This window comes from Mustela erminea, chromosome X, assembly GCF_009829155.1.
Source record: "Mustela erminea isolate mMusErm1 chromosome X, mMusErm1.Pri, whole genome shotgun sequence".
Taxonomy (NCBI): domain Eukaryota; kingdom Metazoa; phylum Chordata; class Mammalia; order Carnivora; family Mustelidae; genus Mustela; species Mustela erminea.
Genome location: NC_045635.1, coordinates 91,274,915 through 91,295,148, shown reverse-complemented (window position 1 = coordinate 91,295,148; position 20,234 = coordinate 91,274,915). Strand labels below are relative to the sequence as shown.

The following is a 20,234-nucleotide window of genomic DNA, read 5'->3' as shown; positions in this document are numbered from 1 at the left end:
GTTGATTGCACTGTTGAAATGAGCTTGAGATATCGAAACCCTGACCACACTTTGCACTGCACTCACAATGGTCTCTCTTCTGTCATCTGTGAGACTCTGGCTTGGACTCCAGTATTGCTGGTCTCAGGTGGGTCTGAAATGTGGTATGCTAATATCTTTGTTTCCTTTTCCCTCATAGTTACTGACTATACTACTGGTAGAGTTGGAGCCCCTCTCATTTGCTGTGAAATTAAGCTAAAAGACTGGCAGGAAGGTAAGAATTTTATGACACGCTCCACTGGTTCTAGATATGCTGCACACCACCTTGAGCATCAAGATGCCCAGTCCTTAAAGTGTTAGGTGGTCTGTGGTGCTGTGTGAGTCTTTTCTGCTGCTCATACCCCGTGCTTGCTTTCTCCTTGGTAACATCATCAGGTTCCGAAGAGGAAAAGAAAATCTCTAGAATACAGGCGTGGTGATTCTGAACTTGAGAAAACTTGATGGTAAAGAGGAAAAACATTCTTAGTGGGCCATTCCCTAGGTTTAGAGAAGATGTATCCCATCTTTTGAATCTCACCTTTGCTAGTGAGGAGGTTGGGGCTGGGAAATGAATCCACAGATTGTTAGGGGATTGAGTGACTGATCACACACACACACACACACACACACCAACAACCCCTTAGCTTTTGACCCCAGGAAACATTTTCACAGTTGAGACTCAATTCTCCAGCTATTTGTATAATTTTATTTTTATATGTGACTACGAAGAGGAGCCTGGGCTTTACAGACATTGGCAATAATCCTTTTTCTAAATCAGCTGAAGGCAAAAGTGAACCAGTGTACCTGAAGAAAGTGTGACAAATACAAAATATGTGCATTAATTGCAAAATAATTAGCAGCCTGGCTTTGCCAGATGAAGCAAAAGTAATTAGAAACTTAAAATTTTAAAAGGGAATATTCACCTTGGGATGGAGCCGTAGACTGAAAATTTAAAGGACCGGTTAGTTACCTTTTCGGACAATTCCCCTAGGTTGTTCAAACTCAAGAAAATGAATGGGCTTTATCTGACATATACTTGAAGTCCCTGAAATTGTTTCTCTTCTTCGACTTTCTTAAGATGTATATTGTTTTAGTGCTTCACAAGCAAATGGCCACTGAACCACATTTAAAATCCAGTTGCATTCCCAAGAGTTTTGCATCTTGGGAATGAGTCCTCCCAAGCCGTGACATTCCAATTCTAGGATAGAAATCTGGAGAGAATATAGGGAATATGGGTCTGGCTCTGTTGAGTCTTGGCATCACAATTGTTTTTGTTCGATGGGTTATTTATGAGGCAGTGAAATCAGAGAAACGAGGTATATTGCTACAACTTGGTAAGGCAAATTTTGCCTCTAATTTTTGTTTCTGATTTTCTGGCATCGAGCCTTAATATTCATTGGGGGAGTGGGTCCATTTGTGCAAATGTATTTGGGAATTTTTCTTGCTGTGAAGGAACCTTTGCTCTCTAGAATAGGAATGATCTTAATGTTTTATGTACAGTGGGTTTCGTCCAATTCAAATACTGACTAGTTTAAAATTTTTAAGAGCAGCTTTAATTGTTTTAGGACATAAAATCCAATCAACATCTCAGATTATGAATTCAGATTTTTGTATATTTCCCTTCAGGTAAGCAAGCAAGTTTTACTCAGTAATAAACAGGTAATGAGTAGTGGTAAGATATTTTAGAGTTATTGTCAATTATTTCAGTGTTCTCACTTTTAAAGTCATGACTGGTCATAGGCAAAGTTAAGAAAATAAAGTTTCCCTCCTTTTTCTCCTAGCCTCCCTTTCCCTCTTTCTACCTGCTCTCTTGTATTAAAACCTTAAAAAAGAGTGAGTGCATGTACATGTACTCATGTACATGAGAGAGAGAAAGGGAGAGGGAGAAAGGGAGGTGCCTGGCTAGCTCAGTCGGTTATGGATCTGCCTTCAGCTCAGGTCATGATCCCGGGGTCCTGGGATGGAGCCTAGCATCTGGCTCCCTGCTCAGCGGGGAGTCTGCTACTCCCTCTGCCCCTCCTCCCGCTCACGCATGCGCGCATGTGTGCATACTCTTTCTCTCTCTCTCTGTCTAAAACAAAATCTTAAAAAAAAAAAAAGGAGAGAAAGAAACAAACCCTAAGAGACCCTTAACGATAGAGAGCAAACAGCGTCAATGGAGGGAAGTGGGTGGGGGAGAGGCTAGATGGGGGATGGGGATTAAGGAGGGCACTTGTGATGGGCACTGGGTATGTGTAAGTGATGAAACACTGAATTCTGCTCCTGACGCCAATACTGCACTGTATGTTACTATAAAAATTTAAACAAGATTAAGCAAATAAAACATCTTTAGGGAAACAATCTGAAATACATTGATGACTGCATACTAGTAACTTATAACAGCTTCAAGTGTTACCCTTCTTGGGGGTACTTTTGTCAAAACAGAGCTCTATGAAGCCCATTTTGAAGTGTGAAAATTTTTTCACACTGAGGAGGTTTGGTATAGTTGGTGGCTGGTGATTATCATCGAGCCTTCCTTGCTGCTTCTGAAATTACAGTTACCCATGGTCCTCACATCCATGGAATAAATATAAACTAATATTCGCACCAGAAGTGACAGAAGATTTGATCCACAGAATCAGTGTAAGAGTTTTAAGAATTAATGCAAGTACATTCTGTGTTAGAACAGTAACTAATTTCATTTAATGACTTCCAGGCGGTTATACAATTCACGACAAGCCGAACCCCAGAGGTGAAATTGTAATTGGTGGACAGAATATCTCCATGGGCTATTTTAAGAATGAGGAGAAAACAGCAGAGGATTATTCTGTGGATGAAAATGGACAAAGGTGGTTTTGTACTGGTGATATTGGAGAATTTCATCCTGATGGATGTTTGCAGATTATAGGTCAGTGTATTCTCATTTTACAAGAACACAAAGATTACACAAAAGAGGGTTTTTTTGGTCAACTATACATGGCACTGTATAACCATCTACTGTAACATACCCTACCTAGAATACCATAGAACACCACAGAGTAGAATCCCTCACCACTTACCTCCCCACTCGAGAAGCAGTGTGGACACATTACTTTCCCTAGTGGCTATTTATATAGCCCCAGTTATCCCTGAACCTTAGAAAATTATAAATTCTCAATAGCAGTCCATTCTTCTGAGAATGTCGGTTGGTTTGACACTGCTCTCACTGAGCCAACTGAGATAGACTTTGAACTCCAAGAGAGCATTTATGCTATTCACTTTAAGCAGGCAGAACCTGAAAGTAAAATTCAGTGAGCTAGCTGGCGAGGACCAGTCTTTAGGGTCCCAGTCCAGTCCTTTTCAAGCCATCAGATTTCCTCAGTTGTATCTCCAGTGGTCCATTTAAATCTGTCCCTGGACCCATGCCTGACCTGAATATAGTTAGAGATCTTCTGGGAAAAGTGGTTCTTCATCTAGAAGTTTGATCTGCTGGGGAAATCCCCAGTAAGCATGGTTCAGTCTCGAACCAATCCCTTCCCCTCCCCTGCTTTTTTTTCCCCCTTGATCCTTATTTGCCCTGGCATCAAAGGTAGTTTCTATGGGCATGTAGAGTGGGTTAGGCTAGAGGTAGGCAAGCCGGCACTCGTACGAAAGTCGTAAGGCAATGGATGATTATTCAAGCCATGCTATCCTGTGCCAGGAGCCCTGTTGTTTTAACAAGATGATGTCAAATATGGGAAATAGGGAATTCACGTTAATTAATTGTGTTCCCTGTGCCTGACATTGTGCTACATGCTTGTGTCAATATCTCTGATCAAACTGAGAGCTGGAGAGGTCGGCTGACGTGCCCAGGCCCACATGGCTTATAATGGGCCAAGCCGCCCATTCAAATCGAGTGCGCTGAGATCCTTTTCCTTCTATTCACTTGATTATGGTGGTTAAGATACCGAAGCATTCTGTATGGGGTCTAACATTTTAGCCAGTACTTCTTCAGCTAGGTATTTTCTTTTTAAGTGATGTGCATGGGCAAGCACATGTATGTGCTTGTATGTAAGCACATGTATGTGCTTATATGTAAGAAGATTTGAGGAGACTTTAGAAGAATTCTCTTTGTCACTCAAGATGATGGCAGTGAGAGTGAAAGAAAATCAGAATTGTATATACCTTAATAAAATGGACTGTGGGTGACTTAACATTCCTCATTTTTCATCTTACAGATCGTAAGAAAGACCTGGTGAAGTTGCAAGCAGGAGAATATGTATCTCTGGGAAAAGTAGAAGCAGCACTGAAGAATTGTCCACTTATAGACAACATCTGTGCATTTGCCAAAAGGTAATTTTTCAAAAGTTGCATTTGTGCTTCCTTGTACTCACGGTGGAAGGACAACTGGAAGACATTTTGATCATTTCTAATCATAAGGGAAACACCAACATTTCATCAGCACTGGGGAATGTTAAACATTTCTGAAAGTTAACCAGCCTGAAGATCATTTGAGATAATGGAGCCATTTTTTAAAAAAAGGTTTTATTTATTTATTTGACATAGAGAGAGAGCACAAGTAGGCAGAGAGAGAGGCAGGCAGAGAGAGAGGAGGAAGCATCGGGCTCAATCCCAGGACCCTGAGATCATGACCTGAGCTGAAGGCAGAGGCTTAACCCACTGAGCCACCCAGGTGTCCCTAACAGAGACATTTTAACTAATTCTTCAACACCTACAACGTCTTGCTAAATTACTTAGCTGTGCCACAGAACTTACTTCATTGAACATCCTTAACAACTGAGATAAGTTGTGAAGTAATTTCCTAGGAAGTTTACACAGCTACTACAAGTTTTTGAAATAAAAAAACCTAAGGGATTGGACCATTTTCTTTTTGTGTTAATAGGGTTTATTTTTAGGGGCTTTATCACACCCTTTAAAAAATGTAACTGTAGGGGTGCCTGGGTGGCTTGGTGGGTTAAACCTCTGCCTTTGGCACAGGTCATGATCTCAGGGTCCTGGGATCTAGCCCCACTTCAGGTTCTCTGCTCAGCAGGGAGCCTGCTTTTCCCCCCTCTCTCTGCCTGCCTCTCTGCCTACTAGTGATCTCTGTCTGTCAAATAAATAAGTAAAATTAAAATGTAACTGTAAAAAAAAACCCCACAGAACATAAAAGTTATCATCTTAACCATTTCTAAGTGTATAGTTGACTAGTGTTGTGTATATTTACATCATTGTGCGGTCAGACTCTGGAACTTTTTATCTTGCAGAACTGAAACTTTCTAGATAGTAAACAACTCCCCGTTTTCCTTGGCTCCAGACTCTGGCCCCCACCATTCTCCTTCCTGTTTCTGTTAATATGACTAGTCTAGATACCTCATATAAATAGAATCATACAGTATTTCTCTTGTGACTGGCTTCCTTCACTGAGCATAATGTCCTCAGGGTTCATCTATATTGAAGATGTCAGAATTTCCCTTCCTTTTTCAGGCTGAGTAATGTTCCACTGGATGGGGTTACCTGGGTGGCTCAGTGGGTTAAGCCTCTGCCTTTGGCTAAGGCCATGATCCCAGGATCCTGGGATCAAGCCCCATGCTGGGCTCCCTGCTCAGGAGGGAGTCTGTTTCTCCCTCTCCTCTGCCCCTCCCCTGGCTCATACTCCCTCTTTCTCTTTCCTCTCTCTCAAATACATACATAAAATCTTTTAAAAATGTTCCATTGGGTGTGTATAGACCATATTTTGTGTATCTATTCATCCATCAATGGCCAACTTTGGTGGCTTCTGCCTCTTGACTATTGCGAATCCTACTGCTATGAACATGGTTATACAAATATCTCTTCAAGATCCTACTTTTAGTTCTTCCAGATATATACCCAGATGTGGGATTGCCGGGTCATATGGTCATTCCATTTTTTATCTTTTGAGGAACCACCATACTGTTTACCACAGCTGCAGCACCATTTTTACATTCCTACCAACACTGCTCAAGGGTGCACATTTCTCCACATCCTCACCAACACTTATTTCTCTTTTTTTGATAGGAGTCATCTTAATGGGTGTGAAGGGCTATCTCTCCGCTCATGATTAGTGACATGGAACAGTTTTTCATATGCTCATTGGCCATTTGTGTATCACCTCTGGAGAAATGTGAAGTCCTTTGCTCATTAAAAATTTGTTCTCTCTCCTTTGCAAGTTACACAATATAGTGTTATCCACTGTAGTCAACATGCTTTACATTAGATACTCAGACCCTATCTATCTTCTAGCTGAAAGCTTGTACCCTTTTACCAACCTGTTCCTATTTCCCCCAGTCTCTGGCAACCACTTCTACTCTGAGTTTCACTTTTTTTTTTTTTAATGATTCCACATGTAAGTGATACCATGCAATATTTGTCTTTCTCTGGTTTATTTCTCTTAATATGACACCCTCAGGGTTCATCTGTGTTGTCACAAATGGCCGAAGTTTCTTTCTCTTAGCTTAATGATATTTCCTTGTGTGTGTGTACACACCCAACATGTTCTTTATTCATTCGTCCATTGACGAACACAGGTTGTTTCTCTATCTTGGCTTTTGTGACTAATGCTGCAGTGAACATGGGAATTCAGATATCTCTTCAATATCTTTTCATATCCTTTGGATTTATATTTCTTTGTCCAACAATTGGATTGCTAGATCATACAGTAATTCTATTTTTTGTTTTGCTTTTTTTTTTTTTTTTTAGGAACATCCACATTGTTTTCTATGGCGGCTGCACCAATTTACCTTCCCACCAACAGTGTGCCACGTTCCCTTCTCTCCACATCCTTGCCAACACTTGTTATCTCCTGTCTTTTTGATGATAGCCATACTGACAGGCTTGAAATGTTATCTTATTGTGGTTTTAATTTGCATTTATTTCCCTGATGATGAGTGATGCTGAGCACCTTTTCATGTGCCTGCTGGCCATTTGTATGTCGTCTTTGGAAAAATGTCTATTTACTTTCTCAACCCATTTTTTAAAAGATTTTATTTATTTATTTGACGGACAGAGATCACAAGTAGGCAGAGAGGCAGGCACAGAGAGCGGGGAGCAGGCTCCCTGCTGAGCAGAGAGCCTGATGCGGGGCTCGATCCCAGGACCCTGGGATCATGACCTGACCTGAAGGCAGAGGCTTTAACCTACTGAGCCACCCAGGCGCCCTCAACCCATTTTTTTAATAAAGATTTTTATTTATTTATTTGACAGAGAGAGATCACAAGTAGGCAGAGAGGCAGGCAGAGAGAGAAGAAGGGGAAGCAGGCTCCCCACTGAGCAGAGAGCCTGATGCAGGGCTCGATCCCAGGACCCTGGGATCATGACCCAAGCCGAAAGCAGAGGCTTTAACCCACTGAGCCACCCAGGTGTCCCTCAGCCCATTGTTTAATTGGATTTTTTCCCTCTTGAGTTGCAGGACTTCTTCATGCATTTTGGTTATTAACCCATTACCAGATAAATGATTTTCAAATACTTTCTTCCGTTCTGTAGGTTGCCTTTTTTAAAAGATTGGTTTATTTATTTGGGGGGGAGGGGGAAAAGGAAAAGAGAAGATCTCAAGCAGACGCCCCACTGAGTGAGGAACCCAATGTGGGGCTCAATGTGGGGCTCGAGCTCATGACCCTGAGATCATGACCTGTGCCAAAATCAGGAATCAGATGCTCAACTGACTGAGCCACCCAGGCACCCCTGTATGTTGCCTTTTCGTTTTGTTAATGGTTTTCTTTGCTGTGCAGAGCTTTTTAGTTTGATATAGTGCCACTTGTTTATTTTTGCTTTCGTTGCCTTTGTTTTTGGTACCAAATCCAACAACACACGTTGTTAAGGCTGATGTCAAGGAGGTTACCCATACCCTTTCAGGAGTTTTATAAGTTTAGGTCTTTGGCCATATTTTAATTGGGTTACTTGGGTTTTCTTTTTTGCTGTTGTGTTACAAGAGTTCTTTATATAGTCTAGATATTAACTTCTTATCAGCTATATGGCTAGCCAATACTTTCTCCAACTCCATAGATTGACTTTTCACACTGTTGACCATGTCCTTTGATATGCTGAAATTTTTTAATTTTTATTGTACTCCCATTTATCAGTTTTTTCTTTTATTGCCTCTGCTTTGGGTATCAAAGCACTGTCAAATCCAGTGTCATGAATCTTTTCCCCTATATATTCTTTTAGACATTTTATAATTTTACCTCTTACATATTTAGTCCTTGATCCTTTTTGAGTTATTTTTCATGTGTAGTGTGGACTGAGGGTCTAACTTCATTTCTTTACGAAGGGATATCCAATTCTCTGAACACCCATTTGTTAAAGAGACTGTCCTTTCCCCATTGAGTGGCGATAGCACCCTTATTGAACATCATTTGACCATATGTGCAGGGATTTATTTCTGGGCTTTCTGTTCTGTTCCATTGGTTAAATGTCTATCTTTATGCCAGTATTATGGATTTTATCACTTCTTTTTTTTCAAGATTTTATTTATGTAACACACACACACACAGAGAGAGAGAGAGAGAGAACAAGCAGGGGGAGTGGCAAGGAGAGGGAGAAGCAAGCACCCTTCTGAGCAGAGAATCCAACGTGGGGCTCGATCCCAAGGTCCTGGGATCATGACCTGAGCTGAAGGCAGACCCTTAACTGACTGAGCCACCCAGGTGCTGTGGGTTTTATTACTTCTTAATGAAACTGTAACACTTAACAGAAATATGTATTTGAAATTATGTGTACTGTTCAAGTCAATAATGTAAAAATGATTGTTCTCAATGTTTTAATTTCCATTTTGTGTTATTTTCTAATTTTTTAGTGATCAGTCCTATGTGATTAGTTTTGTGGTTCCTAATCAGAAAAGGTTGACACTTTTGGCACAACAGAAAGGAGTGGAAGGATCTTGGGTTGATATCTGCAATAATCCTGCCATGGAAGCTGAAATACTGAAAGAAATTAGAGAAGCTGCCAATGCCAGTAAGTAAGAAATTGCTTGTCTACTAAGTACCTAGAAGTCATTTAATGATGTTTTATGCATTAGGCTCTTTGAGATGTCTATCTATTTTGTTTTCATAATACAGGGTTTTTAAAACCTGCTCTTTTTATGGCTTTTCTCCCCCAAGTTCTGTGTTTGTGTCTTTATCTGAGACTACTTTTATATGGTTGTTGGACCTCTTGTTTTCATCCTCTAGATTTATTATCCTTTTTTTCCTTTTGTTTTCTATCTTGTCCTTTTTGTTTTATATTCTGGCAGAATCCTTCCACTTTGTCATCTCTCTGTCTATTGAATTTCCAACTTCCAGTGTCAGAATTTTAGTTTTCAAGAGCTCTTTCCTCTTTTCTCCATGTTCTTTTAATAGCATCCTATTGCTCTTTCATGAATGCACTCACTGTGTTGCCTCTTATTCCCCCGAGGATGTTCAAGGTATTCCTTTCCTGCGTATTCTTCTCCTGTTATTGGTCGTTTCCTACAAGCTCCACTTCCTGCTTGCTTTGCTCATAGCCTCTCCTATACCCATTGGTCCCTGTTTGTCCATTCATACTTGAGAACAAGGCACTAAAATAGTGTTTGGAGAGCTCACTGGGCTTCACTGAGAGGTTGTTCAAAGTTAGTATCTGAAGTCATCCCATTTCTGTAAAGATTTCTTGAGTCTCTTGCCTGGAGGATAGCAGCATGACTGCCCATTTGGGGCCCAAAAAGAAGAAATTGGAAAAGGGCAGAGGGTGGGGTGGGTGGCTCTTACCCTCACAGCATCCTTTTGTTTTCAGCTCTGTTCCCTCCTTCTGTCCTACCTAGTGTCCTTGGAGTCCCGAGTCTTTCTCGTTCAGCCTTTCCAAAAAGTAAACCTGTTGCCATCCTGCTTAGGGAAGAGCAAGGCGATTTTCATCTTGGAGAAGAGCTATCCTCTGAAAAAGGGCAAGATTTTCTTCTTGGAGAAGAGCTGTCCTCTGAAAAAGGGCTGAGGACCAGAACTCTCTTTTCAGAGGTGTATCCCTCACCTCTGTCTTCAGAGGCATGGGCTCAAGAGGTCCATTTGCCTCTCACTGGTGTCCTCTGTTGGCAGTGAGCTTTTATATCTTTTTTCTTTTTTTTGGCAGTTAGCTTTAAGTCCCTCAACTCTCCATCAGTTACTGCTAGTCCGTTTGCTTTGGGTCTTCCAAAATTTTGTTGACTACTCACCCAGTGTCCTCTTTCTCTCATCTCAGCTGTTTCCTTGTGGTTACTACCTTTTTTAATTTAAAAGATTATTTTAAACTGTTTAAATTACTTTCCAAGGGAACAGAGAGAAACTGTGAACTCTTCATGTTTGTGGGTTTTTTAAAGATTTTATTTATTGATGTGACAGTGAGAGACACAGCGAGATAGGGAACACAGGCAGGGGGAGTGGGGGAAAGAGAGAAGCAGGTTTCCCACGGAGAAGGGAGCCCGATGTGGGGCTCGATCCCAGGACCCTGAGATCACGAACTGAGCCAAAGGCAGATGCTTAACAACTGAGCCAACAAGGCACCCAACTCTTCATGTTTATTAGGAAGCTATTAACCTAGTTTTAACCTGTTGCTTTCCCTCCTAAAAAATGAAGACATCATTTTCCTGATTAGGTTATGTATACTCATCATAAAATACTAGAGAGTACAGAGAATTATAAAGGAGGAAGTAAAAAAAAAATCACTTTCTAGTAGTTATCTTTGGGTGGTAATGTTACATTGTTTATGGTATACGTACCCAGCCTGTCAGCATCAGTGACATATTTCTAAGTCAGTAGATACAGAATTGCATTGTCATTTTCAATAGCTAAATAGTATTCCAGCATAGGAATATCCACTTAAGTCTTTGTTGGATTTTAGGGTGAGTTCCTCTCCCTGGCAACACACTATAAACAAATGTAACATATTATCATGTTTGTTTGTTTGTTTGTTTATTTAGAATCCCTGGAAATGGAATTTCTGAGTCAAAGAAAATGTATATTTTAAAGCCTTGTTTCCAACTCTGTTGCCATATAAGTTCCTCGTCGCTCAGAAAACCTGTAGACATGTTTATGCTTTTATCTGACGTATATAAGCACCACTATTTCCCTAACTAGTCTACTATAATTTATTCTTTTAAATTAACTATTTAGGTTCTACTCAGTAGTTGATAATATTAACTACCAGGTTGAAATAAAAAAATTATTTTTCCCCAAGAAGAACATTTATTTTAAAGATTTTGTTTATTTATTTGAGAGAGAGAGGGAGAGAGTGAACGAGCATGAGCATGGGGAGGTTCAGACAGAGGAGAAGCAGGCTCCCCACTGACCTGGGAGCCCAACATGGGGCTTGATCCAGGACCCTGAGATCATGACCTGAGTTGAAGGCAGACACTTAACCCACCAGGCCACCCAGGCCCCCCAGCTCCACCAAGAAGAGCATTCTTGTAGTTAACTCTAGACACTATGAAGTTTTAAATGACAGATGGCCTATTAACAGATACGAAATTAAGTTTATGACCCTAAAAACAGGCACTTACTGTTTTTTTCCTGAAGATGGCTTTGTCAGCTATAGTATTATTGATATACCACACTTTTTATACTACTGTCACTGGGTTCCCAGAATTTTCTTTGCTACAGATCCTAATTTTTTTTTAATTCACTATTTCAAAAAGTATTTCAGCCAATAGGCTGTTATTCTTAGTCACTCTCTGAATGTACTGATGGGGAAAATGCAACTTAAATAATTTGTCATTGTACATTTCACTGTGTAAAAGCAATAATGGGGAAAGTCAACCTGGATCACAATCAGATGAAAAATGGAATAAAATTCTAGGACCTGCTGGGTTCTCATAACTTTCCTAGACTGAGGCAGGAAATCAAACAATTGATGATTTCGATAATACACAATCATCATGAGCTTCAGTGTATAAATCCTAGTTTTCCTGTGCCACAAAATACTTATCTTGCCAAACTTTTGCTTCCAATGCCAATTTCAGAGACTGAATGCAAAAAGTATAAAATAGTTTTGGTCGTATTCAGCTAAATCTGCCTGAAATCATACATCTTTTATAGATGGCCTCTTCATGTTTTAAATAGAAGCATGAGGTACCTAACCCGACCCAGCATGGGTGCAAGCGCACAACAAAGCCAGTCACTGAGACAGTGAGTGTACAGGAAGGAGAGGGCTTATTTGAGAGGCAGCCGAACCAACAGGAGGGCAAGTCTCACATCCACTTCCCCGAAGGGGGAGAGCACAGGGTTTTTTCTTAGTTTTTTTGGTTTTTCTTTTTGTTTTTTCAAATAATCTTAGTGGTTGGGAATACATACATACGGAGGAAGAGGGGCGGATTTACAACTCTTAATGAGGAAAGACGGAGCTTGCGCGTTGAGCAAACAGACAAGTAATATACATCTCATTTCACTTTGGGGTAGAGACTTAACATTAAAGTGAGACAAAATTTGGCCTCCTGCCTTCAGGAGGTCATCTTAGAACAAGGTGAGGGGCTAGGTGCAAACTCTGTGAACCAGTAAAACTGGATGGGGTCTCCGGCTCCTTATCTCCGGGATGGAATGTATTCTGAGCCTTGCTTGTTCATAGGCTGAAACCATACCCTTTGACCTTCAGTTTATGCCTCTGCCAAGGGGGCTAGTGGATTTGTTGTTGGGGTCTGGAAAGAAAGAGTATAGCTAATTCGGGAGAAACAGGTCTCTGAAAAACAAGCTCGAAATTTCCTGTTTCAACCTCATTGACCTTATGTGCATGGTTTCACTTTCCCTTGCTTTATAGTCCTTCCTCGATCTTGAGGATCTTGAGGGAATTGGGACAGTGACCACTCTGGCTGCTTCCTGCTGGAAAAGAGCAGTTTCTAGATTTGAGGAAAGAGGCAACTTTGTACTTTGTTAGAAAATTTCCTGGTATTTAGCTTAATATGGACATTTGGCGCAATCAATATATTAGTTCCTTTTTTGATTGTTTTAGAACCATACTGGAAAGCATTTTTTATTATTACATATCTAGTTAATGTAGTGTAAATAATGTAAAGATAACCCAAATCTTAATAGTCCCTGTACCATTGACCTAATGCCTTCAGGGTTCTAGGAAATGTGTCCAATAAACCAGTCAATTTCCACACATCTCTGGGGAAATTCCTGGCAGCCAAGTGGCACACTCTCTGATTTTATCTGAGTGAGTTTTACTTGGGTCAGAAGGATTATCTAAACACTGCAGTTTGGTTAGAAATGGCACATATCCGAGCCTGTTGTGCATAGATAATATAGTCTTGAGCAATGTGACCATCAGCATTGCTATCTTGTGACCAACAACTACCTAGGCTAACAAATGTATTTTCTTTTTGTTGGGCAACAGTGACAAGAGCAGTTTTGTTGGTGAACACGCCTAAGGTGATAGAAAGATTCTTCCTCATGTGTTCATGAGCCCTGATTCCCCACCAGGGTAAAAATGTTCTCCCCAACAAACATCAGATTCTATCCTCCTGGTAGGCAGGAGGTGTCGATTCCCTTTTTGTTTGATGAAAAGGTTTAAGGGGGTTAGTGCAGTGACTGGGTTCCTTGAGATTGTGACTAGAGAAAGGGGGGACCAAATTTTTAAATCAACAGATTTATCTTCCAACTGCCAAGACATGGCTCCCCCAGATCTGGTTAGAAGTAGTGGGGAGATCCCCCTTTAGACCAAGATTTTTCTTAGAAAAATATCACACAGATTGTGTGTATTGTTCCCTTGTAGCTAGAGTTGTGTTGTGGACCTTAGGGAACAGGTGTGCTCCTCATCTCCTGCAGCAGTCTTAGAGAAGGTCAGTTCAGTTAAACGGCTGTCTCATTTCGGGAGGTGGTGGGGCAGGTGGGCCTTCAAACTTAGGGCTATATTATGCAAGCAGGCAAGGAACTAATAAGTGACATTTCTCTGGAAACAAAAAGAAAATAGACGTTAGTGGTTGGGGGAAAGAATAAACCCCCTGTCCTGAGTCCTGAGAGCTGCCAGTGAGATGGTTTCTAGATACCAGGTGTGAAGCATCTTTAGCTGGAGGAGGGCAGGCGTTGGCCACTGGACAGATTTCCCTGGCTTGCCATTCTAATGTCTCTGGTGATCTTTTCGAGTGGCCCATGCACAGCAGCAGGTAAGAAGGTTGTCTAAAGTTGAGCCGCTGTGGCCATTTCACTGACATTCATTTCAAGTAGCCTAGCATCTGTTCCTAGGGTTTTAGAAAAAGGGCTGTTTTCATTTTAAATCATTTCGAGGGACTGGAAGAAAGTTGGACGCCTCGGTTGGAAGGGTCATAGGCAGATACTCAGGGAGAAGAAATCAGTACCTGGCTGAGTTTTATAGGGAAACAACAAACACTCAAAAAACAGTTAATCAGAAGTAGCATCTGACAACCACAAAGCCTTTTTTATTTTTATTTTTTCAATTTTATTTTAATGCCAGTATAGTTAACATACAGTGTTATGTTAATTTCTAGGGTACAATATAGTGATTCCACAGTTCCAGACGCCTCCCCATAACTGAGCTGTAATGTTTCAGTAGGTAGACATGGTTAATTTGAGCAAGTTTCATGTTCCTTTACTACCTGTTCAGGAGAGGACAAGGTTGGTTGGTTTGTTTGTTTTTAACATTTACAGGGGTTGAGGTTATATACATATTGATGAAAAGGGTGGGGGAACATGACTCTTTTTTTAAGATTTATTTATTGAGAGAAAGAGTGTGGGGGAGAGAGGAGAAGGAGAGTGAGTGTTAAGGAGACTCCATGCTGAGCGGAGAGCCTGAGGCGGGGACTGGACCTCACAACCCCGAGGTCATGACCTGAACAGAAACCAAGAGTCGGATGCTTAACCAACTGAGCCACCCCAGCACGGGAAACTTAACGATTCTTAAGAAAGATGGAGTGTGGACTTTGAGCAAACATTTGTAACCTGTATGCTGTGTTGTTGGGGATGCAGACTTAATATTAAAATGAGGCAAAATTTGGCCCCTGCTTTCAGGAGGTCTTCTTTGGACAAGGTGAAGGGCTAGGTGCAAGCTCCATGAACCAGTATAAACTGGATGGGGTCTCGGATTCCCTATCTCTGGGAAGGAATGCTTGCAGAGCCTTGCTTGTTCACAGGCTAAAGCCATACCCTTGACCTTCAGTTTATGCCTCTGCCAGGGGAGCTAGTGGATTTGTTGTTGGGGTCTGGAAAGAAAGAGTAGCAGATTCGGGAGAAACAGGTCTCTGAAAAACAAGCTTGAAATTTCCTATTCATTTCAGCCTCATTGACCTTACGGGCATGGTTTCAGGTATAGGTAGTATCTATCTTAAGAATACAAAGTAATAGGGGCATCTGGGTAGCTCAGTCAGGTAAGTGTTGGACTTTTAATTTGGCTCAGGTGGTGATCTCAGGGTCATGGCATGGAGCTCCAGGTTGGGCACTATGCTAGGCATGGAGCCTGCTTGAGAGTCTCTCTCTCTCTCTTGCTCTCTCTCTCTCTGCCACTAACCCTCTCCCTACCCGCTCATACGTGTGCTCGCTTGCTCTCAAATAATTATAAAGTCTAATTTAAAAGAGAAGGATACAAATTAGTAGTTTTGTGGTTATTTGAGAAAGACCAGTGGCTTGAAATGTCGACATTTGCTGCCACCTGTAGGCTCTGTTTCATAATGTAGGTAATTTCGATAAAATGGCATGCATAAAATGCTGTTTGTTTTTTCTTCCCCCTGCTCTTTCTCACTTGCTGGCAGTGTATCCTGTTTGCCCATTGTTCTCTAAAGCTTGTGGTACTAGATAATATTTAGGAGTTCCCAAAATGAAACCTCTCATGTAGCCTTTTCCCCACTTTGAACAGGAATTTAGTTAATAAAAATGAAATATAGTGACTTTTATGAATAGGGCCTATGTAAATAAGGAAAAGAATATGAAATAAAAGGTTCTGGAGCCAAATCTATACTTGAGAATGGAAGTGTTTCTTTGAGAACCAAATGTGAACTTGGGGAGCAGATGGGTTTACTTTGGGCCTCTCTCCTCCCCATAACTGAGCTGTGATGTGTCAACAGAATAGATGTAGTAAATTTGAGCAAGTTTCCTGTTCTTTTACTGCCTCTTCAGGGGCTACTTTTAGGAATTTGGCTCTGTGTAATTTGAAGGATTATTTTTCCACACTCAGATATTTTTCTCTCATTTTAATGAGAAATTCAGTAATCGAAGCAAGCTTTCCTAAACCTCCAGGCCAGTATTAGGTCAAAAACTTCCATGAATTTGAGGTTTTGGCACCTGTCATGGAAACCTAGTTGTTTCTAAAGTCACCCAGGCTGGTTAGCGGTAGGCTGTACCCATGCAGATCCATGTCCCTTCACCTCATGCCATATAGCTCCTCTGTAGCTTGACATTGCCGTTAAGGGGCTGTCAGGATTTTCAGGATGAGCCTCTATTAATAGTAAGTAGCTTGAGGGGATATAATTGAATTTAAAATTACGGAGTACTTGATTGATTGATTGCGTGGCCTCATTACCTCTCTCCGCACGCGCTGAGTTGTTTAACTCTGATACAGTACGTGCTGTCTCACATCCTTATGCCACTGAAGTGTGAAATTCACCATCCCCCTTTTGATTCTTCCTTGAGCGTTGAATACAGCTCCTGAAGAACAGTTGTCTAGAGGCATAGTTTTCCGCAGAATGAATGAACACATACGTCCACATTTATCGAGGGCTCTTGATGGAGCCCCATGGATGACAGGGAACAAAAGACCCCTGCTTGCATGGAGCTTGCCTTCTAGTAGGTCAGATGGGGATTTATAATCTGTGGGCTGGTGAGAAGCATTCTGAAGAAAGTGTAATGTCCGGAGTGCCTGGGTGGCCCAGTCAGTTGGGCGTCTGCCTTCAGCTCAGGTCATGATCCCAGGGTCCTAGGATCGAGCCCCGCCTCTGGCTCCCGGGTCAGAGGGAAGCCTGCTTTTCCTCTCCAGTCTGCTCCCCCTGCTTGTGTTCTCTCTCTTGCTGTGTCTCTCTCTGTCAAATAAATAAATAAAATCTTTAAAAAAAAAAGTGTAATGTCAGAGGATAGAGAGGCTAAGCAGACTCAGGGACTCCTGTTCTGAAGGGTCCAGGAGGCCTTCTCTGAGGAGCGGCATTTGAGCGGACACCGAAATGGAGTAAGAAAGTGAGCTAGGCAGCTACCAACCGGGAAGACGAGCCCAGGCAGAGGAAATGACAAATAGGAAGACTCGAAAGAGGAGGGTGTCTACATATACAATAGAATTTAAAAAAAAAAAAAATGTGTGGGCTAAAACTACATGCAACTGAAACGATTTATGTACACTTCAAGAACTCTACAATGAAACTGAGATTGTAAGATACTAGCACCCTAAATTAACCAACCCTTCCCCTCTCCCCTGTCCCTCCCTCTCTCCTACCTCCCCCCTTCTCATTTCAGTGAAATTGGAGCGATTTGAAATTCCAATCAAGGTTCGCCTAAGTCCAGAGCCATGGACGCCTGAAACTGGTTTGGTCACAGATGCTTTCAAACTGAAGAGGAAGGAGCTGAAGAACCATTACCTCAAAGACATTGAGCGAATGTACGGGGGCAAGTAGAGTGCTGCCTCTCATTTACAGCTGTGCAGGAGGTGGCTTGGCGGGTTTTCAGTGCTAGAGTTTTAAGCCTTGTTGAGCTGTTAGAATGTAAGGGGTGTCTCATTTTAAAGACATGGTAATTTAAAAAAAAACCCCAAAGTGATTAAGATAGTCATCGAGTCTACTTTAACTTAGTTTTGCCTAGTTCTCATGTGGCTAAAATTGAGAAGTTGTTTCCCTTTAGCTGTGTTACTAATTTTAGAGCAAAAATTCTGTTTTAAAAATTAGCCCAAGATATGCTTGTTTTCTTAAAGGAAAATAATGTGGAACAAAATAAATTGGAGTAGAATGTAGTTTGCAGCAATTTGTATCTTCCAATGTCTATTGTCTTCCTAGTTCAGAAGAAGCTTAAAATACTAAGCATGACAAAAAAATATGTATTAACACTACTCAAAGCAGGAGTTCTGCAGGGCTTTGAAATTCTCTTCCAACCATTTCTCTTGAAGGCAAAATTCAATCATAATATAATAGAATCAAATAGTAGTACCTTGGAAACCATTTTAGGATTCATAATTGTTGGCATAAGTTAGACATAGAATCATTGTAATATTGTGAATAATTACAGTGCCCGAAGTCTGAGTACAACAACGTTAAACACACCAAAAATATTTAGTAATATATTTTTAAAGGGAAATTGAACTGGTTTTCTGAAACTTGGAGGTCTTAAAATCAGTAACTAATTATTTGAATGATTAAGGGTAAATTATGTTAAAGACTGCCAAAAATTGTCTGTCTTTTCCAAAGAAAAAACTGAAACCAAGAGTAAGATGATAAAAAATGAATCCGATTTTAACAGGAAGCACTTTCTTTATTTGAAAAGGTGAAACCATCATAAATATTTAGAATTCTGATCCTTGCATAGCACTGAACCTAGGAAAGGATTTCAATTTGGAATTTACCTATGATAACAGGGATTGATTTGAAAATGTCCTCGTATTAAATTACACTTGGAACTGAAGGTCTGTTTGCTGTTGCTGATTTGATTCTTGATCTGTAGTTTATTTCAGAAAGCCTTTCATTTAGCTTTAATGTGCGCAAAGCGGGTTATGATGACTGACTTTCCCAATATCTTGTTTGGATCTCTGAGTGATGACTTAACATGGATGAGTTTGGGGAAGTGACAGGGAAAGAACACACTGTTACCACTATTTTCCTGATTGTGTGAAAAGTTTAGAAACTGGAAATGCTCGATATGGGCAAAGGAAAGATACTCAGTAAGGGACTGATACTTGTGCAGCAATTAGGCATGTGGGCTTCTTTTTGACTCTTTCATTAAAATCTGGGATTCTAGATCTGACAGGTTTTCACACTTGAACCATAGTTACTGTAAAAAGCAAAAATTCTTAATACTGTTATTCTTTGCACTTTTTTCTTAATCATTTTATACACACACATATGCATATATATATATGCATATATATATATATGTTGCTTACATTGCTTTGTACAGATGTGGGCCACCACTGCAATTAAATACATTCTTTTTTGCTCTAAGATATTTATAATGAAAATATTTAAATATTATGTATATGGTGGTGAAAAGGAAAAAATAAATAATCTGATGTTATTATAAGCAAGAATGAAGGTTTTTGTAAAGATTTCTGTTCAGTGTTCTGCAGTGTCCAATTCAAGGCAAGTTCTCTCTGAAGTTATGTGTATGTGATTATTCTCATTTTTCCCAACTTGCCTTGGAAGCTTGAAAAACCACTGTCATCAAGTAGACTACTATTCAGCTTCTACTGTTCTGGCCCACTGTTGATCCTTCAAGGACAAGTCCCTTAGATTTTTTTTTCAATATGTGAATTGTTTTCCCATCTGGAATGGTGATTTCAAATATGTGAATGCATGCATACTCCCGTGTTTGCACCCCTGCCCAGTCCCATCTCCTGAAAGCTAGAACACTGCCAACTAATCTGTTGTATAAGGTCCTTTAGAAACATGGAATCAACACTTAAAGTTGGGTGCTGCTAATTCTTTGAGAAAATCCAAATATTGTTAAGGGACCAAGGGAGATGCCACTACCCCCCTGATTTTTCATCAGAAAAAAAAAATATATGGTTATGTAAACCGATCTTACCATATTCATAGTGACTTTTCAAGTATTTGAGCCTAAAGATTTTAATCCTACATTTTTATACCTGTTTAAATTGTTCGCTGTTATGACGTGTCAGCCATCAAATGAAGTTGTACTTTAAAAATTTACTACAATTCTGTACATTTCTAAGTTGAACACTTGTGACTTTTGCTTTAATGACATGAAAATATCTTGCCTCCTGATACTTGTATTACTTCTTTTCGTTTTCTTAGAGCAGAGGTATAATTGTATAGCTTTCAGAACTGAGATACAGGTAAATGATTCAAAGAGTCAGAAGTTAAGGAGAGGAATGTTTCTTTTGGGCATAAAGGCTGATTAATAATAATCCTTGCCTGTGTTTTCCTGATAGCATATGATGGATATGTCTGAGGTGACAGAATGAGAATAGGTTAATGATTGTGTCATATTTGGAACTCCAGAGGAATGTTTTAATTTTCAAATGTAGTTACAAATTAGAATGTATTCATTTTTTGTACTTTCTGTTAAAATGCATGATCGCGGGGTTGTTACTTCAATTTTTGTGTTTATTCCTAATGAAAAGCTTGGTTTGTTCTTGTTTTTTAAGTTTGCACTCGAATCTTAAGAAATAAATCCACACATGTTATC

At 40.4% G+C, this 20,234-nt stretch overlaps 1 protein-coding gene across 12 annotated transcripts in view; it reads left to right on the top strand.

Moving 5' to 3' along the window:
• The window catches only part of ACSL4 (acyl-CoA synthetase long chain family member 4), a 114,702-nt gene extending 94,468 nt beyond the window's left edge, over positions 1-20,234 (top strand). For all 12 annotated transcript variants that reach the window (XM_032329438.1, XM_032329447.1, XM_032329441.1 and 9 more), the window contains 5 exons: positions 179-253; positions 2,714-2,905; positions 4,194-4,308; positions 8,768-8,925; positions 17,337-20,234. In XM_032329438.1, the coding sequence (XP_032185329.1) occupies positions 179-253; positions 2,714-2,905; positions 4,194-4,308; positions 8,768-8,925; positions 17,337-17,494 (698 nt within the window). In that variant the 3' untranslated portion in view covers positions 17,495-20,234. The remainder of the gene's footprint in view (positions 1-178; positions 254-2,713; positions 2,906-4,193; positions 4,309-8,767; positions 8,926-17,336) is intronic.